The 23,682-nt window shown below is 44.4% G+C and overlaps 1 protein-coding gene across 1 annotated transcript in view; it reads left to right on the plus strand.

The window, feature by feature from the left end:
- Positions 1–23,682, plus strand: part of CAMK2B (calcium/calmodulin dependent protein kinase II beta) — a 266,998-nt gene that overhangs the window by 177,892 nt on the left and 65,424 nt on the right. The window contains exons 5-6 of the mRNA XM_044659614.1: positions 16,947–17,019; positions 23,427–23,529. Of these exons, the coding sequence (XP_044515549.1) occupies positions 16,947–17,019; positions 23,427–23,529 (176 nt within the window). The remainder of the gene's footprint in view (positions 1–16,946; positions 17,020–23,426; positions 23,530–23,682) is intronic.

A 23,682-nucleotide genomic window follows, 5' to 3' on the forward strand; every position in this document is an offset into this window, starting at 1 on the left:
TAGTGGCTTACATTTCTATAGCATTTACAATGTGCCTGGCACTGTGCTAATCACTCTTATATTTGTTATCTCATTTGATCTGCATAACAATCCTGGGAGGTAGGTGTTATTATTATTCCCATTTTACAGGTTAGGAAACAAGTTAAGTGACTTGCCCAGAGTCACACAGTTAGTAAGTGTCTGAGACAGATTTGTATTCTGGCGTTCCTGATTTTAGGTCTGGGGCTCTATTCACTATGCCACCTAGGAACCTTACTAGTTATGTGGCCTTTAGCAAGTCATTTCCCCCCTCTGGGTCTCAATTTCCCCCTCTGTAAAATGAAGAGCTATATCAGATGACTTCTAAGGCTTCTTTTTAGCTTTTAACTTCTTTAAGTCTTGGATCAGCTGATTCTTGGAGGGGTTGTAGTAGCTGGATTTGACATTTCCTGAGAGAAGTTTCTTAGGGGTAGACATTCAGCTTAGAGCTCGTGACATAATAGCAGAAAGGACTAGGCTGGTACCCAGTAGGTACAAATCCAGTCTTCCCAAGTTTATTTACAGGCAAGTCTCCCTCAGGACTAGGGCTCCAAGGTCACTCTTCTTAATCAAGGGTTCCCTAGTGCCAGATGAAACCATTCTTGGATTAATAGATGGAGTAAGAGCTGATGGTGGGGAGTGAATAGGATGATCAATCAGCCTTGGGGCAGGGTGACTAGCTTCACCCCCAAGGGTACCTCTGCCTCCATCCCCTACTCTCACTCCTACCCTGGAGCAGAGAGCATTCTGTCTCTACAATGGGATAGGGATACATACATCCAGGTAAACAAAGAATGCTGCAGCTCTGTCCCCTATCCACAGCAGGAGCCAGATTCACAGATGGGAAACCCTGGGTGAGGTTAGGATTCCCCAGGTGCAATACTAACACATGGCTATTTCTACCCATTTCCTGTCCCCAGTCCAATGCCATTTAATGAAATAAGACAGAAAAGTGAAGCGGGTGATGGAGGAAGGTGTTAGCGGACCCTTCTTTTCTCCTTCCCCCAATACTCTGGATCTTAGCAACCTCCCCTGTGAAAGTAAGGGATTGTACTAGATGACCTCGGGGAGCCTTACCAGCTCTGAACTGCTAATCCTACAGCCTTTCCATTATTGCCAACACTTCCTTCTCTCAACCGTTGTAATCATTCAGTTCAACTCAATTTACCAAGAGTTTATTAAATGTTTACCATGTAACACATGGGGCAGCTAGGAAATACACTGGATAGACTGGAAGACCTGAAGTCAGGAAGACCTAAGTGCAAATCTGGCCTCACTTACTAGCTGTATAATCCTGGACAAGTCACTTAAGCCTGTTGGCCTTAATTTCCTCATCTGTAAAATGAACTGGAGAAGGAAATGGCAAACCACTCCAGTATCTTTGCCAAGAAAACCTCAAATATTTTGGTCTGACTTAAATGACTGAACAACAACAAATGTACCTCATGAGAGGCATCATGGTAAAGTAGATAGAGGGCTAACCCTGGCATCAGGAGGACCTGGGTTCAGGGCCTGCCTCTGACATTTATGGACAAGTTACTTAATTTCTCAGTATTCTAGGAAACTTTCTAAGACCATAAATTGTTCTACAGTTGACACTTGCCTATAGAAGAGACTGTTTTTTCACTGGAAATTCTTTACACTAGGGAAATCATAGATCTAGAGTCAAGAAAAAGAAAAAAAAGTCAGGCACTGGGTAGAGTCCCATACTATGAGAGGTCTGTTTTCCCATAGATTTGGAAATTCTTTCCAACAATGTTTAGCATAACCCATCCAAGCTTGCCCATCCTGGTGCATCATAACTTGAAGGTGCAAAGGATGCAGACTAAAGGGAAATGGTCCTTCCCTCAAGGAGATTATCTTCAGCCCCATGGAGACACTGGATGCTCATGTTTTCAGTGAAGGCTCATTTTCATTAGACAGTATGGATGCTTCTGAGCTTAATAAAAGAAGAAAGAACGGAATTTCTTTTTATTAAGCAAAACAGAAAGGGAAACTGAGCTGGCCCCATTCCCCTCTGTACTTTGAGGGCAGGAGTCAGGAAGCTGAGCTCAGCAGAGATTGGCCAGTTGCCCTCCCGTTTGGCATATCATGAATCCTCTCTGATCATGATGCTAGTTGTAGGAACTAGAGGAGAAAGTAGACCTGGAGGACACGACTTAGAAATCATTTCTGAGCTCTGTGGATGCCCAGAGCTGGTTGGTGAGTGGCATCTTTGGGACTGAAGTATGAGGCATGAACAGAGGAACCAGTTTGTTTCTAACTCTGGAAAATGAATGAATGAATGAATGAATGAATGAATGACTGCTTTAACCTTCCTCAGGCAGGTGGCTAAGTGGCATGTACTAGGCACATGGGGGTTCAAAGATAAAATGAAAAATAATCCCTGCTCAAAGATTTGACATTGTGGTAGTAATAAGTCAGTCAGCAAGCATTAAAAAAACCCAACCTTGCCTTTTGTCTTAGAATTGATATTAAGTATTAGTTCCAAGGCAAAAGAGCAGTAAGGGCTAGGCATTTGGAATTAATTGACTTGCCCAGGGTCACACAGCTGGAATGTATCTTGAGGCCATATTTGAACCCAGGACCTCCTATCTCTAGGCCTGGCTCTCTATTGACTATGCTATGTAGCTGCCCTTCTAACAAGCACTTTCTTAAGCACTTACTATGGGACAGTAGGATATAATAGGTAAACAAATAAGAATGTACATAAATAATTTGACTGGGTAGTTTATAGCCCCGTCTTTCATCCTAGATCTCTATTGGTTTCAGTTTTCTCTGTGGGGTGCTCAACCAGGGCCTCAATTTATTTATAACAGTGGTAGTAGTAGTAGCAGCTAACATTTATGTAACACATAGTATGTGCCAGGCACTGTGCTAAGCACTTCACAGTTATCATCTCAATTGATTCTTGCAACAACCCTGAGAAATAGGTCCTTTTTACAGAATAGGGAATTGAGGTATATAGGGGTTAGGTGATTTGTCCAGGGTCACACAACCAGTAAGTGGCTTAGGGGGAATTTGAGTTCATGTCTTTCTGACTCCAGACCCAGGGTTCTGTCCACTGTGCCATCTCTATAAAACAATGGGTTTAAGAAGATACATCTTCCTCCATCCACCCCAATTCTCCTAGGGTTTTTGTCAGAGTTCCTCAAAAGTCATCTAGTGCCTATTTGCTGAGCCCCTATTCTGTGCTGGGTGCTAGGCAGAATCTCAGTGTGTGCTGTGCCAGACTTGGCATTAAGGGGCTATAGGAGGGTTGCCAGTGCCATAACCTCGAAGAGGGGCCCTTCTGATTGCTCCTTAGGAGGCCTCTGTCCTTAGAGACAAGTAAGTATCCAGTTGGAAGAAGGACAGTCCCTTCAGCCCCTTAACCAAGGGCTGTGCACAGTGCCTGGCACATAGTAGTCACTTAATAAATGTTTATTGGTTCATTGACTTGGCTCACCTTATTGGCCCAGAGCTCTCCTGCCCATCCTTGTTGGGTCCCAGATGCATGTATGGTCTTGAGTTCCTTTCCTCCCGCACTGTCTCTTTGAGCCTGTGACCTCACCCTCAACCCATTCACCAGAGGTCCCCATCTCTCCCCTACCCCTCACCATTAACAGCCATCTGTGCACACCTTGTGATAACACCTGTGGTCTCTGAGCTTTCAAAACATTGTTTCTCTCCTTTTCTCGTTCCCCCATATCCACCCTCCCTCCCTCCCTGCCCTTTCCCTCTGTCTCTCTGTTTTCTGGCACTTCTCTCTTTGGGCCTCTCTTTGCCACTCTTCCCTCACCCCCTCCTCATTTAATCCACCCTTTGGGTCCCTGGACTTGCCCCCTCTCTGATGTGGTGTTTGGATTCCTTCTATACATCTCCCATTGCCCACTGTTCCTCTTTGTTCTCCTTCTTCCTCCTCCTCCTCTTCTTCCTCCCTGTGTGGGGACTGGCCTTCCTCCTTTCCTGCCCCCTGGGGATGCCCTCTCTTCCCATCTCTCCTGCTGCTCCCTTCTTCCTTACCCTTCTTTTTCCTGACCCTCCTCCCCTGCCTGCCTGCCTTCCTCCCTCCCCACATCCCTGTTTTGTTTTGCAGTCACTGTATCCATCAGATATTAGAAAGCGTAACATACATTCACCACTATGCCATTGTACACAGGGACCTGAAGGTCAGTATACCCTCCTCCCCCGCTCACACCCTTGGGCAGAGAGTGCTTTTGCTGTCACAGCCAGAGCTGAGCCTGTCCAGGATGGAAACGCCACATGGGGCTGCTGTCAGAGGGAGTGAGGGGTTGGACCAAAGGCTTTGGTGGGGTGTTGTTGGAGCCAGGCATGCATGTGCTAGAAGTCAAGGCTTGGGTCAGGCAAGAGTCCCCTCCCTCCCGTTGGCGCACATGGCTGGCTCCCCTCGCTCATAGCCCTCCTGAGGGAGGCCAATGACCATCAGAATCATCTACCCAGGCGCCTTCTTAGCCCATAAGGCTTTCATTTCTCTCCCTTCTTCAGAAAAGTGATGAAAAGAAAATAGAATAGCTCTAGCTAGTCTTTATTCATTCTCTCTCCACTTTTCCTCCTTCTCTCTTTTTTATGTCTGTCTCTCCTCCTGGCTCTCTCATTTTTATGTGTCTTTTTGATCTGGAGACAACTCCATCCCACCTGGTTCACATATGACCTTTTATGCTTAGTACTCATATGACTTTGGGTAAGTGATTTAACCTGCCTGGGTCTTGGCCTGAGATCAGTGGGCATTCCTCTATAATGTCCTGGTCTTGCAAATGCTAAGAGAGTACTGCCTAGAACATTAATTGATTGGATTAGATTGCCTCCAAGATTCCTTCCAGCTAGAGCTCTGCACTCCTGCATGTAATTCTGGGGCCCTCTAAATGTCTGAGCCTTCTTGTCCAGGGAATCAAGAGCTGAATGTCATGTGGGATGATGGGTCACCAGGGAGTCTGAGGCTTGAGAAAGAAAAAGCTATCTCCATAGCTAGGGAGCAAAGAAGTGATGATGAGAACTAGGAGATCCATCTTGAAACTCAGAGCTCCTCAAGCCTACTTTCTCCTCTCAGTCTTTGGCCCATTCCAGAGCTCCTTCAGGCCCCTTTTGAGGCTGGGTCTGCCTGGTCTAAGCCAAGGCTTGACTTTGGAGACAAACACAGCAAGTAAAAAAAAAAAACTCCATTATCTGGTTTCGGGGAAATCCTTCTAAACTACAGAGCCTAGGAATCTTCTAGGTGGTGTAGTAGAAAGAATGACAGGTCTGGAATTAGGGGGCCTGAGATTGAATCCCAACTCTGCAAATGACCATGAGCAAGACACTTAAAGTCTTTGGACCTCAGGTTTCTGATCTGTAAAATGAAGGGGTTAAAGTAGATAAGGTCTCTGAGGACTTTGACTTTATGAGTCTATTAGCCTATGAGCAACATGGTTTTGGAATGGATAGAGGGTCTGATACATGAGTCTGCTTCCTGTGGGGATAGGCTTCCTGCTGGGGTAGGGGGTCATAGATCCTACTGCTGTAGTGTTTGCCCCAGAACAGGTGAAGCCCAGTGTTGAGTGCTCTGCAGATCCTGGACACTTGGGCTAGCAGCTGATCAAAGTCTTTGTTAATCATTTCAGGGGCCTCGAGATGAGGCAGGGAACCTAAGTGAGAATGGTAGGGTGGGGTGGAGTTCTGCTTGGGAGCTCCAACTTAGAGTCTTAGGGCAGGGTGCTAGTCTTTAGATACAACCAGTGGCACTGAAACATCTTCACTTGCTGTGCCCTCAGTGATTGCCACATCCCTAGACAAACAGTAGATGGTATTCAGGGTTGGCATATCCATTGGGCAGCATGTTTATGGCCTTGGGCATCTGCATAAAAGCATACAAAGTATAGACAACTTTACATTTTGATAAAGGTAAGCAAATAGACTTGCAGATATTGCTGCTATCTCGGTGGAAAGGGGCTCAGATCTAGGATATTCAATTCAGTTCAACTTAAAAAGCATTCATTAAATACCTACTTGCATGCAAGGCACTTGTTCTAAAGACCCAAAGACAAAACAAAAAAATGGTTCCTGCCCTCAAGGACCTTATATTCTCCTGGGAGCATAAGAGGATACACTCTTTAAATAAATAAGTAGATATATCATAATACAGAGAAGGAGAGAGCACTGGTAAGTAGGCAGATTGGGGCAGCTAGGTGGTACAGAGAGCCAAGCCTAGAGCTGGGAAGACCTGGCTTAAACTCTGACCTCAGACACTTCCTAGCAGTGTGGCCCTGGGCAAGTCATTTAACCCCAATTGCCTAGCCATTATTGATCCTCTGCTTTATAATTCATAATTCTAAGACAGAAAGTAAGGGTTTAAAAAGTGGGGTGCAGGGAGTAGCTTTGCATGAAAGTGTATGCTGGGTACCAAGATTGATGAGGTATGGTTGAGATATGGGCAGGCAGAATTACAATGAAGCCAAAAGGAGAGAGGAACAGGAAATATTCTGTTTGTGGGAGGATGCTGCAGACCATCCAGTGAGGTTTAATTCAGTTTGACACAGATCAAGTGCCTACTGCATGCATGTATTGCCCTCTCCTAATGAGGAGAGTGGATGCTACTTCCTAAAACTTTGAAACTTTGATGGACCCGTAATCTCACTGACATGAGTGAGCCTCCAACAGTGTATATAGCTACTCCTCCATGCCTTTACATCTTTTGCCATTCTTGCCAGAGTCCTTCTGTAAAGATGTCGAGGCCTTCCCACAGGACTTTTGACTTTGTATGGTGACCAATGGGAGCCTCTAGGCTCTCCACCTCTCACTCTCAGTAGGCATTGGTTTCTCTTTTTCTTTTCTAGTTAAACATCTCTCTGATTAAATCCTCCCTGTCACTTTTAATGCAGAAATTCTCATTTGTAATGTGTTGCAACTATATTGCACCCACCGTGGGCCTCTGTGTTGACCTTTGGGTGACCCTCAATTTCAGTTATTCAGAGATTATTTTATTCTGTGACTCATAGCCACATAGCGTTACTGTAAAACTATAATCAGAAAAATCAGCCTTTGTTCCAAGGAGAAGCTTGAGGTCATTAAACAAAAAAAAGAAATGAAAAAATTGCTCAATTTCCCAAAGGCAATCCAACTCACTCTTCTACTCTTGTTTAGTTTTGGCCCCCTGTGAGGGGGAAAAGTGGTTTTTTGGTCAAATATATTAAAAGATGGATTGAACAAATATCAATCCTCAATTAAGAATAATCTCAAGTCAAAATTGACTTTTATGGAAATTTATTTACAATTGAGAAGAGAGAGAGGAAATAAGGAAATAAGAATCTAACACAGTAGGTAAATTACTATGATCCTCTAATTAATCCAGGTAGATCTAATTAACCCAAGCTGAGAGTCAGAGGGCCAGAGGCCCGGAGGTGAATGAAGCACTCACAGAGTCTATTAAAGGGAAGTTCCTTAAGAGAAGTTCAGAAAGATTCAGTCTTTAAACTCACCACGTGGACTTCTAAAGAAGATATTGAAAGCAGTCTCACCAAGGTTTCAGTGTTCCAGCCAGCACTCCTCCACAGACCAGAAGAACTCCTTCATCAGCCGCCCTCTTCACCAGAAGCTCCTCTCACTCACTCAACTCCCTCTTTTAAAGGGGTCACTTATGCGTCACTTCCTATTCCTTCCCCTGGTTTGTATGTCCAATCACAACAGACACTCTCTTAGGACTGCCTAGGGGGCGGTCAGTTGATTCTGATTCATCATCCACTCTAGCACACATGGGTTATGGACCTCCACGAATTGGAGGTGCTCTCATCTTTGGTTATTAAATCTAAAGATGGGCAGTGCAGACTTAATCTAATTATCACACCTCCCACTCACTGTCCAAGCCCAGTGTCAGTCGAAGTTCTGTTTTCTGATGGACTAACTCTACGAGGTGTCCATACAATCTCATGTCCTTGTGACATAGATTATGAAACTGGCAAGAAGGAACAATATGGTAGAGAGAGGAAATGTCTGGAATCCAGACACTTGCTGGAAGTCTCATTCTAAAAGTACAATATCTGGTAAATTTAATGACTCGCCTTACTGATATTTTAATCTCAGGAGAGGAGGCAGAGAGGAGAACTATTCATCTGGGCTTAATCCTGACCAATAAGGAAGAAATGATTGGTGATTAGGAAGTGACAAGAACTTTGAAGTTGTTTATCTTGAAATCCTTAGCAGAGGAGCATCTAGGTAGCACAGTAGATAGAGTGCCAGTCCCAGAGTGGGGAGGATCTGGGTTCAAATGTGACCTCAAATACTTCCTAGCTGAATGATTCTGGGCAAGTCACTTAACTCCGGATTGTCTAGCACTTGCCATTTTTTAAATCTTAGAATTAATACTAAGACAGAAGGTAAGGATTTAAAAAACTTAACAAAAAAGCAAGGGAATACAGGGTATCTTAGACTGGACTCTTGTAAAACAGATTCCAAAAAACATTCAGAGAAAAGCGAGGTATGAGCTTATAGCCAGAGACTCTGAAAGGGGTAGGTGACTCAGGGTCCTCATTCTCTGATAAGCCATATTTCCAAAAGGATGTGCTTTAAGGGTGGAAGAAGAAGGGTTGAACAATCAAGATGAAGGCAGACCAGAATGGCCTCAATTGACCAGACAAGACCAGAATGGCATCAAGGAGAAAGCAGAGAGTGACCTGAGGCTTGGAAAACAAAAGCTGAGAGAAGATGGTATAATCTTAACACAGCAGAGAGCAATCAGGGCCACTCAGCATTCGGTTTCCTTCTGTCCTCTTCAGCAAGAAGAATGGGAAAAAATTGCACAAACAGGATGTGGCAGCACAAGACAAGAAGGGAAGATGTGAGAGGAGCCTTTAAATGAGCTGGTGTGTCTAGTCTCAAATGGGTAATACCATTGAGTAATAAAGAAATTCGCAGAAAGAGTCTCAGCCATTCTGAGTAATTTTTAAGAATTCAAATGGTATAAGGATAGTACCAGAAGCCGGGAGAAGTGTAGATGTTGAACTGATTTTCAAAATGTGGGAAAGTTTCCTGTCTGGAGGCAATGGTATAGTGGATAGAGCTCTGGACCTGGATTCTGGATGACCTGAGTTCAAATGTGGCCTCAGATACTTCCTAGCTGTGTGACTTTGTGTAAGGTAACTTAATCCCACTTGCCTAGCCCTTACTGCTCTTCTGCTTTGGAACCAATACCTAGTATTGATTCTAAGACAGAAAATAAGGGATTTAAAAAAGGTAAATAACCAAACTAGCCTCATTTTTTGGGATATAGTTTCTATATTTGCAGCCCATAGGATTACATTTTCATATAGTGATACATTTTCAGAAGTAAAACACATAGCAAAACATTTTGGCAAAGTCTCCCATGATGCGGATAAGATAATGAATTGTGGTCTAAACCTGGGCCTTTAAGAGGATTCAGAGCATTTAAAAATAGCCTTCAGAATGCCCATGAATACCTTGGTGTTATGTTAGATATATACCTATATACATATGTCTCTAGTAGAGTACCACAGGTCTCTGTCCTTGACCCCTATCCTAGTCAACATTTTAATTAGTGGCTTAGAGAAAGACAGACTTTTTTAGTTAATCCATTTCAACAGGCACTTATTAAGTGCCCACTATTATTATGGGGCACTTTATTATTACTATGGCAGGATCTGGGCTAAGTCCTATAATTAAGAGATAAAAAAACCAGAATGGTCCCTATCCTCAAGGAGTTTACATTCTGTGGATTAGCATTTTACAAAATTATGCCATTTACAATGTCCTGAAACTGAAAAGAGTGATTGATGACAGAATTAAAACTTAAAAATTTCTCAATAGCCTAGATGGCTGAGATTAAAAACTAAAGACATTTAGTTTGGGTAAATGAGAAATCTGACATCTCTGTTAAAATAAAAAAGTCACTACTTGGGTGGGCAGGGTTGGGGAAAAGACCGAGAGGGGATTTTAGTTTAACCACCAGCCAAATACAGGTGCACAGTCTGGCAGGGCTGCTTTAAAGGGACTGACAATTTAAGGTTGTTCTGTAGGAGCATCAGCATCTAGGTGGTGTAGTAGTAGAGCACTGGGCTTGAAATCGGGAAGACTCTTCTTCCTGAGTTCAAATCTGGCCTCAGACACTAGCTGTATGACACTGAGCAAGTCACTTCACCCTGTTTTGTCATCTACCAAATGAGCTCAAGAATGAAATGGCAAAGTACTACAGGATCTTTGCCAAGAAAACCCCAAATGGGGTCACTGAAAAATGATTGACCAACAACAAAAGGAGCTTCATGTATAGATGAAGAGGATTAATCACGTACTTTGCAATGGATCAATCAACATTGAAAGAACTGTGTTGATTTCTGGAGCATGACTACTATGTAGTCAGAGAGTGGTGAACAAGAGGAAACTAGAATCCATGTCATCTAAAGAATAGTTGGAGGAATGGCTTGTTTAATTTGCAGGAAAAAATAGAAGAAAGACAATGATAGCTTCCATCAAGTGATTTAAAGACTGCCACAAAGAAATGGAAGTTGAGGACTCCTATGTACGGCTTCAGAGGGAAGAACTGCCTCTAATGACTTGGAATGGGGAGAGAGTTGATAACTTTTAGGTCATAAACTTGTCATAAGAAAGAACTTTCTAGTGACTAGAACTATCCCAAAGTAAAATGGGCTAGTGAGCTCCCTGTTGCTGAAAGTATTTAAGCAGAAGCTGGATGATTTCCTCTTACAGATGTCTTAGCAGGTGTTGAAAACTAGTTGTTGCCTTTGAATCTGTCAGTGGTTCCAGCCCTGAAAGAACAGGACAAGCTGAGAGAAGGACTAAGTCACCTTTGCCTTGGAGTACAGGACATAGAAGGAGGCAGAACAACCATGGCAGCTAGCATGGCTGCATATAACATGCAGATTAGCCAGTTCCTGGGGACTTATCTGGGGTGGCAGCATGAAAGAATTCCAAATTTGGGCTTCTGGAGATCCCTTACATCTTTCCCGTTGTACTCAAGGGAGGGGGAAGAATCATATTTAATCATTGTCATGGGGGGGAAAACCTCTGTCAAGATTTAACCTCAGATAGCCTGTGGCAGATGGTATAGAAGAAGGAAGATTGGCTTTGAACTGGGGTCTGAGTTCTGGCTCTGGTTCTTTCAGCCTGTGTGACCTTAGGTAGCTTATCTTTCCTCTCTGGGTCTCTGTTCTCATCTATAAAAACAAGTGGGTTGGACTCAGTCTTTAAAATTAATTCCAGCCCTATATTTTTGCTTGCATGAGGATCGCTGTGCTTTGGAGGGATCTCGCACCCTGCAGAGATTTGGCCCAGAACCAGATAGTCCATCTGTTCTAGGTGTCTGAAGATTAGTTTTGACCATTCTCTGAGGGAAGGGGAAAGGAAAGGAATAAGCATTTCAATAGTGCCATCTATATGCTGGGCACTCTTTTAAGTAAAGAGAAGAAAGATTTCATTGAGGAAATGGCCTCTGGGGATCTGGTTCCTTGAGCAGGTTGAATCTATTAGCCAGTGATGGGCAAACTACGGTCTGTGGGCCAGATGCGGCACCTGGAATGTTCTATCTGGAGGCACGACATTATTCCTAATCTGACGAATACAATGAGTAGGATGCGGATACAATGAAACTTCAAAAGAGTTGCCTCAGAAACAGACTGACGGATGAGCATTTCCTTTCCTTTGGCTCCCTCTTGAAAAAGTTTGCCCATCACTGCATTAGCCAATAGAGCAGAGTTTGGTAAAGTAGCCTTCAAGGGTCTGTGGGAGTTCAGTAAAGGCTCACCTCCTTCAGGTGGCCAAGGCATATTTTTGTGCCCAGACCAAGGCAGAATAATCTATGACAACCCACTTCTATTGATAATCATTGCAATCCAGAAGCAAACCAGGATTGGGGTGGGGCTTGGGGTAAGACAGAGAGAGACAGGAGAAGCTTGATCATCTCTCTCTAGCTGGCACTTTCAGATTTTCAGGAAGAGGGAAAGAGGTGGAGGCTGGACCCTGTCCTCTTGTCTCTGAAGAGAAGGAGTCAGTCTGAGAAAGAGGAGGCTCCATCTTCTGTGTGAAATTGGGACCACTTTAGCCAGCCTCCTGGATGGAGGCACAAAAGCAAGAGGAGATAATAGCTGACCTTTACATTGGGAATGAATCTTTTTCTTCCTTAAGGCCCTTATTCTCTTAATCTGGAAAGTGGCCTTGATGCCTTTTAGGAAGCATACTGTAAAGACAAATAAGGCCTCATCCCTTGTGTAGGTTGAGCCTCTCAGGAAAGAAGGTTCTGTCCACTTGGGGCTCTTACAGTATTTTGTGGCAAAATTCTAATTGGTGCCCTTGGGCATCAAAGACCTGGCTGCTAGGAGAGCTAGGGGTCCAGTTCTATAAACAGCTTTTTAAAAATAAATAACTCAGTTTGATTCAGTGAAAATTTATTAAGCACCTACTGTATGTTACTATGAGCCCAATTGGAGGCAGCCTTAAATGCAGGACACAAGAAGCCATTAGGGTTGTTTTTTTTTTAATTTTTTTTTTTGAAAATTTTTCCCATGGTTACATGATTCATGTTCTTGCTCTCTCTCTCTCCACACCCCCCCACACCCCCAGTAGCCGACACACATTTCCACTGGTTTCTTCCTGTATCATCGATCAAGACCTATTTCCATATTATTGATAGTTGTTCTAGGGTCATTAAGAGTCTACATCCAAATCGTGATCAGGTGGGATTTATACCAGGAATGCAAAGATGGTTCAACATTAGGAAAATCATCCACATAATTGACTACATCAACAAGATAACAAATAAAAATCACATGATTATCTCAATAGATGCTGAAAAAGCCTTTGACAAAATACAGCACTCATTCCTATTGAAAACACTAAAAAGTATAGGATTAGAAGAAGCTTTCCTAAAAATAATAAACAGTATAAATCTAAAACCATCAATAAGTATCATATGCAATGGGGATAAATTAGGAGCCTTCCCAATGAGATCAGGAGTGAAGCAAGGATGCCCATTATCACCACTATTATTTAACATTGTACTGGAAACACTAGCAGTAGCAATTAGAGAAGAAAAAGAAATTGAAGGTATCAAAATAGGCAATGAGGAGACTAAGCTATCACTCTTTGCAGATGATATGATGGTCTACCTAAAGTATCCCAGAGAATCAACTAAAAAGCTAGTGGAAATAATCAACAACTTTAGCAAAGTTGCAGGATACAAAATAAATGTACATAAACCATCAGCATGTCTATATATCTCCAACACATCACAGCAGCAAGAGGTAGAAAGAGAAACACCATTTAAAATCACACTAGACAATATAAATATAGATAGGAATCTATCTACCAAAGCCATTGAGGATTGTTGAGAAAGGCTACAACGTAATTCAACCTAGGCCTAAGAATATTGTTTTGGCCAATTGGGGGACTGCTGAATTGTAAAGGGAAGAGACTACAAGCAAAGAGACTGATCAGGAAATTCTTGAGAATTCCCGCATAACTGCAACTGAAGCAGGGTATTGGTCCTGTGAATGGGGAAAAGGAAGGTATTGGAGATCAGGTCTAAGTCAGGTTCAGGTTCAAATTGGAAAGAAATGAGGCAATTGGAAGGAAAAGCCATCTAATAGTTAACAGAAGGAAGTTTGGTTAGGCCATGACCCCTAACTCCTCTCCTTTTGTTTTAGGAATAAAGAGATTATAGGCAGGATCAGTGGAATGTGATTTCAAGGCTCTTTTTCTGGGCATCAGAATTGGTAGCCAATGTCCCCTTCCACTACTAGTGGCTGCTTTACTAAAGGGATCATTACTGATAAAAGGAACCCTTGAGTCTGACCCTACTCTAGGGCGGGAACTTATCCTCCTTCTCCCTTGCCTTGGACTTGCTGATGGCCAAATGTACCCATTTTCCAGATGGCAGGGCTGCCCTTTCCAGCAGCAATAGGACTATTTTTAAAAGATCCTCACTAGGATGATTCCAGTCAATCTGATTCTTCTCTACAACATAGCAAAAGAGGGGAATGAGTAGCAACCAGAGTTGCATGACTGGAAGGCATCATCAGTATGAAGCAGCAGCAACAATGCAGGAGATCAGAGCTAGTTTCCCTGAGTCACAGCTTTTTAAGAGTTCCATTTCAAGGAAGATGGAAATCACAGATTTGAAAAAGCCCATCCAGAGTCACAAAACCAATTGGAAATAGGGAACTAATGGGCCTTATCAGAAAACTTCTTCTACTGGGGACAGCCAGGTGGCTCAGGCCTAGAGTTCAATGGTCCTGGGTTCAAATTTGGCCTCAGACACTTCCTAGCTATGTGACCCTGGGAAGGTTATTTCACCCCCATTGCCTAGCCCTTAACACTCTTCTGCCTTGAAACCAATACACAGTATTGACTCTAAAAGGAAAAGTAAAGGTTTAAAAAAAACTGCCCCCACACCAAGACCATGTAGTAGAAAGCGTCCTATTTATCTATATATAAGATAACCTTAGTGTCCTCTTCTGTAAAATGTGGGAGTTGGCTGGATAACTGCACATTGGCCCCATCGCCATTGGGCAGGTTTGGTAGAATACTAGCACTTCTTCTGTCAAAAAACCTACTGGAGATTGCATAAAGGCCTAAAAGGAAAGTTCTTCATACTTTTTTTTGTTGTGGTTGTTTTAAATCTGGGACTTTAGAATGCTCCCATTAGACAGAGCATGTACCTGGTTGGCCTTTGCTCTGCTTCTCAGCTGTGTTCATATCTAAAGCTAGGATAGACACCAGGAGAACCAGAGTCATTGGAGAAGGGGACCCCATGGCACCCCACCCCCGTCTGTCTTCTGGGCTGTTTGGCCAGCCTGGCCCTGTTGTGTATCCCTGAATGGGAATGGCTGGGAGGAGACAGCAGTCTGGGTAGCTGACCTGGAAGCCCTGGGCTCTGTCTGCTGCACCACCAGGGGTCACAGACCAGCCGCAAAGCATCTCACTTGTGATCAGATATGGCTCTAGACCAGGGTAGGACAAACCATGACATTTCTACCCCGCAGGACCGCTCTTTCCCACCCTGCCATGTGTACCCCTTTTCTCTCCTCTCTCTGTCCCCCACTCTTAACTCTTTTCTTCTTCTCTCACCCTCCTTGTCATCCTTGGACCCAGCCTATGTCAAGACTGCCAGCAGATACCCCCCCAGAGATGCTACTTAATCTGCTGTGAACATCAGGTTAAACAAGTATAACTTAGGATGAAAGGTTGGTGTCATGGGCTGGCCAACAGCCTCCTTTCCCCAGGGAGCAGTTGAAAATTGGGGCCTTTGAGCTTCACCCTATGAACCCCCATTCCTGCATCCTCATCCCTTTCATCCCTAAGGTAGGGCATCCTGAACCAAGTGAGAAATTAGAGGAAGAAAAGTTGTTTCTTCACTTTGAAAGTTCTTCACCATGTCAATAATTCCACCATTCTTTAATGTCCATGAGCATACCTGTTCTTTCCCTCTGAATTCAGTGAGCAGTTGAGGGTATCATCTTCAGAGAGTGGAGCTGAGCTGAAAGAGGAGAGGGCTGAGTGCAAATGGGTATAGGGACATGGGTAACCCAGGAATCCTTGGCAGAACTGCTCCATCTCAAGGCTCTCTGGGAGGACAGGCTTTTGCCCTCCCTTCAGATCAGGGTGAGGAGGTGGAGCTCTGGGGAAGGCCCTCTGCACTTGCTTTTTGCCCAACTGTCTGCCAAAGGTATGAGGCCTAGAGGAGGGCCAGGTGGCTGGCTTGAGCCTGGCTGGCTCCCTCCCTACTTCTCTTCATGGCCTCAATGACTCAGATGCTGCTGCCTTTCTGCTTGGGTCATCCTGACTGCCTAGATGTTGGGACCTTGGTGCAGGCAGAGACCTCTGGGAGATGGGAACATCTTCTCAATTAACCTGCTGTGCTCCTCCAGCTGGCTCTTCCTTCTACCCTCCAAGCCATAGATGCTTCCTGGGCACTAAAAATCCCTGCTCTCCTTCTTCCCTTCTTTTTTTCTTCCCCTCCCCTTCTCCCCTTCTCCCCTTCTACCTTCTCTTCCTTCTTCTACCCTTTCTCCAGGTTTCTCTTGACAATGTAAAAATTTCTTTCTTTATAAATCATGGAGTACATGGACATATCACACACACATACATGCACACACACACACATACACATGGCAGAGTTTGGTATCTTCTCTCTTTTTCTCTTAACTTTGTTCTCCATCTCTTTCTCTTTCTCTCGTTCACCTTCTCTCCATCTTTTTCTCTTTATCCCCTCCTCTTCTCTGCCTCTTTTTATCTGTCTCTGTCTTTCTGCCCATTTCTATCTTCTGTCTCTCTGTCTATCCCTCTCTTTTTCTCTCTGCCTCTGTGTGTACACACACACACACACACACACACACACACACACACACACACACACGCCCAAAAGGAGGAGGCTTTGGAGAAGGGCTAGTGAAGAGTGAAGAGGAGATGAGAGTCTTTCCATCAGTGACAGACATTCTCTCTCCATCCTCCAGTGCATTGTGCCTCAGTCACCCAAGGAGCCTGCCTTCCTTCCCTAAAGTGCTAAAGAAGAGATCTCTCATGTGGGGGAATTCTTAGCATAGAAGCTGAGGTCAAGGGAATCCTTTGTTCTCCATCCTCCTCCTCCTCCTCCCTTTCCCTTTCCTCTTCTTCCTCCTCCCCTTTCTCTTCCTTCTTCTTTTCTTCCTTCACCTCTTCTTCCTCCTTTTTTCTTCCTCTTCCATCTCTTCTTCTTCCCATTTCTCTTCTTCCTCCTCCTCTTCCTCTTTCCTTTCTTCCTTCACCTCTTCTTCCTCCTGTTTCTCTTCCTCTTCTTCCTCCTGTTTCTCCTCCTCCTCCTCCTCTTCAGTGTCCTCCTCTTCCTCCACTTCCTTTCCCCTTCTTCCCATTCCCTCGTCATCCCCTCCCACCAGCCTTGTGGTTGTTACCACTCACCGTGAACTAACACGCCCCCTGGTGTTTGCATGCAGTCATTGCATCCAGCAGATCCTGGAGGCTGTTCTCCATTGCCACCAAATGGGGGTCGTCCACAGAGACCTCAAGGTGAGTTTTCTGCCCCCAAATGCTCTGTCCGTCTGTCGTCTTTCCGTACGTCTTCGTATCTTGCATGCTTTCTAGAAGAAATGTATTTTTTAAAACACTGGGTCAGGTCTAAGTGGTTCCAAGTGGTTTCTGGCAGCCATTAATCTCCCCCTTTGACCCACCACATTGCTATATTTGTATGTATGGAGAGTGATATGGTACTAACAGGACATAATCGGTGCCCTCAGCAGGGCCCTTAGAGTGCTTATTGCTACCAAGCCAGACTAGCAGGCAGGGTAGCCTAGTGGTAAGAGTACTGGATTTTTTTTTTTTTTTGAGTCAGGGGCCTTGGAATCCCAGTTCTACTACATAATCTGTGGATCTTGGGGAAATCACTTTGCTGCTCTAGGCTCTCTCCTCTGTAAAATGCAAAGGTTAGACTAGTGAGCCTCTAAGGTCTCTTTCAGCTCTAAACCCATGACTGTTTTCACTGAGACGTACTGTCTGGTTAGTCTGCCAGGTGGCTGTTGGGTATGTGATGAAGAGGTACGAGACAGGGCCACTGAATTTGGACAGGCTTTATCACTCTTTCACAAACAACATGGCCTTTTCTCCATTGTCCTTTCAAGGCTGCCATCCTGGTATCTGAGAGCTAGAGGATGGGCTGAGCAGATGAGGTGTTAACTCAGGTTTATTGACAAATGGTGCCAGGATGGAGAACAGCTATTTGAAGTCACCCAGAAAGCGTGGCTAAGAAGCCATGAGGAACAAGGTTTCTCCCCCTTCTCCCATTCTTTGCCCTTTACTTCAAAAAAAAGCCCTTTATGGCCCTTGCCAGGCCTTCCACTTTAGTTGATTCTCAAGACCTCTTCTTTTCCTGTGGGAAAACAGGCTGTGATTGAGGAGCCCTTGGGCTGAAAGTCAGTGCCCTGAGCCACGAGCAAGTCATACCCTTTGCTCACTGGCCTTAACCTCACTTGGTTGTGGGCAGCTGTATTTGCTTCCCAGATGGTGGCAAGATCAGTCCATCTTGTGGCCTGCCACTTCTGAGATGAGTAGGGTACCTGCGTTTCTGCCCTTTTGTGGAATGGGAAAGCCAGGCCCCTTTCTACAGCATCATGGGTATTCAAGTTAGCAGCTGTCGGGTAGAAAACTGGGCAGGACCCTTGTGTAAAGGGTAGGGAGTGGAAGAGACTTTCAATCTCACTTAGGGCAGGAAAGTTGAAACCATCCAACTAAGCTCTAATTTCATATTGGAAACCCACATCGTTGCAATCAGAACTTTCTGCCCCAGAGATCAGGTCTGATTCTCCTTTCCAAAGACCAAGTGGCTACTCTCCAGTCTGCATGCCTTGTCTGGTTTTCTCTGTGTCCTAGTCCTTTGTTTTCTGTAACCTTGTAGGTGCCCTGTATTTCCTGGTTTTCTCATGCCCCTTCCATGCAGCCTAATTTCCTGCCACAATGAGAAAAAGGGGAGTCCCCATACTATGAAGGGATAACTACCCCTGCCCTTCCCCTACAGCTCTCATGGAGGGAAAGAAGGCAACTGGCCAATTGGGTGGGAATGTGTGTGTGTGTGTGTGTGTGTGTGTGTGTGTGTGTGTGTGTGTATGTGCATTGAGGGTATTGCTAGGGTTGGCTGGGAATATCTGGATGTCATGGTTGGAGATTCTCAAAGATTGGGGCAGTAGGCAACCTAGGTTTTTCTCTTGTCCTTAACCTCATTGTTGCTGTTGATTATTTCTCTAACTCTGGAGCCAAGATGCTTCCAGTCTGTGCTTCCTTTCCCTCTCCAGGTATTTCCTGCAAACAGGGAGAGAATCCTTGCTGAAAAAGAGGAAAAACAAACAAAAATTCCCAAGTTATAAAAAAACCAAACTTGTGTGTTTTGAATGTAATCAGCAGAATTCCAGGATAGCCTCAACCTCTTCCAGCAGGAATATGGCCATATAGACAAGGATTTGATCATAGGACACAGCTTTTCCATATTGCTATTGAGGTTAGAAAGTATCCCAAATGTTCTAGGGTGAAACTCCTTCTTTTTAATTACAATGGGCCTACCCAGTGTCCTGGAGAGAAAAAGGGATTTGATGTTGTAGGGCAGACCAAGAGGTTAAGATGAGAATCAATGACAGTAGACCTTAGAGAAAACCCTGCCGAGCCTGGAACAGCTTGCTCCAATGAAAGGGTGACCAAGGGAAAACTGATGGTAAGGTGGGCTTCTTATTTCCTACTTGAATGGTCCAGTCCAGTGCTATTAGGTCTCTGTCTGGCCCAGGGCTTTGGGAGCCAGGGCTAGAAATGGGCAAGAAAGCTGCCCAAATAATTATAATGAATAATGCCCATTCCACTAGCCTAGTGTAATATACTAGGGAGCATAATGAAGGAGACTTTTCAATATGACTTTTATGATTCTTAATGCTAAAAAAATTCCGCCATCCATGGTGTAGAGATAGTTATTTTGTGATCAAGTGATTTTTAATATTCCTTCTTGTTCTGAAACCCCATGATTCGTGTCTTTAAAAAAATTACAATAGATTTAAACCTCCAGTGAATGCTAGCACACAAGACATGGTTTTCAAACATGGGTGAGAGGTGGAGAATAAATTGTAATTTTTGACCCTTGCCTTTGACTCTGAGATATTCCTTCTCTACTCTGCTTGGGAGGGCAGATAGTTTCATACCCGAGAAGCTGAGCCCTATCATGGATGATGAAGAAAAGATCGTCTCAGCCAAAGAGGAGTTTTCAGGATGTTCTTCCTTTTTATTGACTAGGTCCCAAAGGCAAACCTTGTCCCAGTGCACTGTGGCCCAATCTTTTTTTGCCTACTTGGTAGGAAGTGGAAAGCAACCCAGTATCACCTCTGCCATTCCTTAATTCTCACCCCTATCTGTTGCTTCTCCCAACTCTTCCTTAAAGTGAATCCTTCCTGCCCACTCCTGGAAAATGTCTTTACTATTCTTTCCTGGTGAGGGACTTGTTTATGTAAAAGCTTTAACTGAAGCCATACATTGACATGACCAGTTCTGGATGAGCCCTGAGGAACATGCACAGAAATCTCCTGTCCTTCCCCAAACCCTTTTATCTCCCCAGTCTGAGTGCGCAGAATAAAAGCCCCTCACCCAGAGCCCTTGCAATTGTTAGAATGAGCCTAAAGGGTTAGGGTAGGAGGCAGTACTTGCTTGGTCCCTGCTGATAAAGAAAAGATGAAAAAACATTGGCTCTAACAACTCTGGTGGCCCAGGAACTATGTGTAAACTCATGAGCCAGAGCCCTTGACAGAGTATAGAGACAGGAAGGAAGGGCTGGGAAGCCCACCTACCTGGTTCATACTTCATAGGCAGCAACAAGATTGTGTGATCCTTGATCACTAGCCAGGGCTGTGAGGTTCCTACAGAATCTACTGGAAATTTCAACCCCAAAACCAAGACTTTGGGCCCCTATAAATGCCCTTGATTTTCTAGACCGGCACAGCTCATAAATCCTATGGAGAGCTATTGACCATTTCCAGAGCAATATGCTTTGCTGCAGAGTCTTGGTCACCATCTCCTGGGCATCAAGCTTGTCTCCTTGGGCAGATTCCACTGGGCATTACTAGGCATTGTAGTTTTGCTGTTTCCTGCTCCCATTCTAATGCCAATGAAGTGGGGATAGCTAAGAGTTTTAGGTGGACATTGTCAGATGGGGAGAAGCTACTTCATCAAACTCAGGTTTTAGGCTTTGGACTTGGTATTCAACTCTACTCTATGCCCTCTTCTTGGAAAGTGGGTAGTGATTATGCCTTTTATGGCCCTGGCAGCATGGTATAATAGGAAAGAATTCCCAAAAACATTGCATTTAAAGTGAAGGGACCTAGGACCAAATCACAGACAGCCATTTTACTTACAAGCTGTGTAACCTTAGGCAAGTCAATTGGTTCCTCTGGGCCTCAGTAGTTTTCTCTCCTCTGTAAAGTGAGTGGGTTGAACTAGATGACTTTGAAGGATCCTTTCATTTCTACATTTGTAATCAATAAGACGCTTCCAGAGGAGACCCTTAGCCTAAATTACATGAATGAAAATTGATTAAGGGTTATGTTAATGCTGTGATCAGCCCAATTTATTCTTGCTAAAGTTTTGACTTAAGGCTTTCAGAGTTTGAAGTTGGACAATATGTGTATGTTGAGGCACTGGGGTGGTGGTGGCTATGTTAGGATCCTTTTAGCATCTCATTTCCATTGTTGGAGATACCCCATTCTGAGTAACTTTCTTTTTAATATGTGCTATTTTTGAAATTCAGATGGGGAAAAAAGATAAAGACTCTTATAACCAAGCATCCAGCCAGACAGTAGGGCCAATGTGAATCCCTCTAGAAAAAAATTTTGGGAACTAGTGTGGCCATGATGATTTTGATACAATAACTAACAGCGATGACAGAAGCTTCCCCTGATGGTTTTCAGATCTGGAATCAAGGTTGGGGCTGGGACCACATCTTCCCTGAATGTTGTTTTCTGAGGTCAGGAGTCCTTACTCACTCTCTAGAGTAAGCTCAGCCAATATCCAAGTAGTTTTGTTGGGTGTCAGGGGAGAACTATTATTCTCAGGCAGAAAATCCCTGTCGGAATTGTTTGGTTCAATCTTCCTTCATCTGTAAAGGATCTTTCCAGTAACCCAGCTTCTCCGGGTAGACTGGGAATCTGTGTAAGGTGACCTGAGCTGGGAATGATGGCCCTTAGTGTCTAAAGTTTTCTATATCTCTGCTACAGTAGCCTACTAGGGAGTAGGCCAATGTCATTTTCTCTTTCCTGACTTGGAGGTGGATCATAAATCACAAGATAACCTGGATATTTTGGCATCCTGCTGCCCTCTATGGAGCTAATGTTTGAGCACAATGAAGTTTCCATTCGCTCAGAGAACAGAACTTCTTTCTGGAGCAAGATGTCTTTTTCTCTTATAGCAGGGCAAGCATTAGAGACAGCAGCTATGCAGGACCTGTTTTAGGAAGCAAAGTGATTCAGGAGAAGAAGCACAGCTTTGGAATCAGGGGATGTGAATCCAAATCCTGCCTCTGATGCTTATTGTATATGTTTGAACAAGTCACTTAATCATCATGGGGCTAAATTCCTCATCTGTAAAATGAGGAGGTTGGATGAAATGGCCTCTGATGGTTTTTGCAACTCTAGATCTGTGACCCTGTGAATGAGCTCTGGGTTTTTGTTTTTGCTTCACCCTAGGGTGAAATGCAGAAATGGGAGCCAATAGGCATCCTGCTCACAGACTTGCATATCCTTGGCTTTCTAGAGCTGGTAAAAGACACTTTAGGTGGAAGTGTCTGTTTTGGACTATGATGTCCTTCAAAGTGGCAACTAGACCACCTTCAATTCTGTCCACCTACAGTTTCCAGGGGAGGCCATTGAAAAGCCTGTGAAGCAGCTGTTCCAGTCCCTTATTGGGAGAGACTGAGTTTCCCAGGCTGGTTGAACCAAGCCACAAGCATTACCAATCTGCAGCATGGGCAAACAACTCAGAAATGTCTAGGGAATGTGGGCCCTAAGGGCAATAGTGATGGAGCTGCTAATCAGAAATACTCTCTTTGATTCCAGGAGAGGACTTGAATGTATTTCAGAGTAAGCAGTCTTAGGGTTAAGGGAGACTGCTCAGAGGAAGTGGTTTTAGGTTATTTGAATGGTGGCTTTTAGTACCCAGGACAGCTCCAGTGCCTGTACTCTGAAGCCCCAGGTACCAAAAACATCATGTCACAAGTACCTAATGGGAGTCAAGACAGAGTGATGGGGGTAGTAGTGGGAGAAGGTTGCAGGAGGCCCCCTTCTGAGATAGAGCCATTAGGAAAAGATGACTGAAAGAACTGGAGTTCCTAAGAATCCCTAGAATTGGGAAATCAAAGGTCCTGAAGCAGCAACACCTTGTTGCTGATGGGATGATGATGACATACCTGATGAGGCTGGGTCAGAGCAGCTATGTGATATGGAGTCAGGAAGGCCTGGGTTCAAATCTTACCTCTGATATGTGCTGTGTCTCTATACTTCCATTTCCTCATCTGTAAAACCAGAGGGTTGAAACTGATGATCTCTTCTAGTGCCAAATTGATGATCTTACACTGTGTAATCCAGAAGACATTTAGAAAGTGATGCTCCCATAAGCCACCAAGGCTGTCAGCTGCCTCCTTATCTCTGCCCTGCTGAGCCCAGATCCTGACAAACTGGATTTGTGACTCTGGGAGTCAGTCAAATGAGTTCTCCTCCCAGGGTCAGGCAGCCTCTCCTTGGCAGAGTTCAGTCCAAAGTCTCTAACCCTTTTCTGCAAACTGTTTGTTGTTGTTTCTGTTTTGTTTCCCATTCCCCATCCCTTTCTCCCTCTTAACCCTCCCCCTGTGTTTTCACAATATTCGGTGCCACTTGTACACTTTGCTGATTGGCTTGGCCCGACAGCCAGAGAACCTCCTCTTGGCCAGTAAATGCAAAGGAGCCGCAGTGAAACTTGCAGATTTTGGCCTGGCCATCGAGGTGCAGGGGGACCAGCAGGCATGGTTTGGTGAGTAATGGGCTGGGTGAGGGGAGAGAGGGAGAGAGGGAGGGAGAGAGAGGGAGAGAGAGGGAGAGAGAGAGGGGGGGAAAGAGAGAGGGAGAGAGAGAGAGAGAGAGAGAGAGAGAGAGAGAGAGAGAGAGAGAGCTGTCTCTTATCTGC

This window comes from Gracilinanus agilis, chromosome 2 (assembly GCF_016433145.1).
Source record: "Gracilinanus agilis isolate LMUSP501 chromosome 2, AgileGrace, whole genome shotgun sequence".
NCBI classification, from domain to species: domain Eukaryota; kingdom Metazoa; phylum Chordata; class Mammalia; order Didelphimorphia; family Didelphidae; genus Gracilinanus; species Gracilinanus agilis.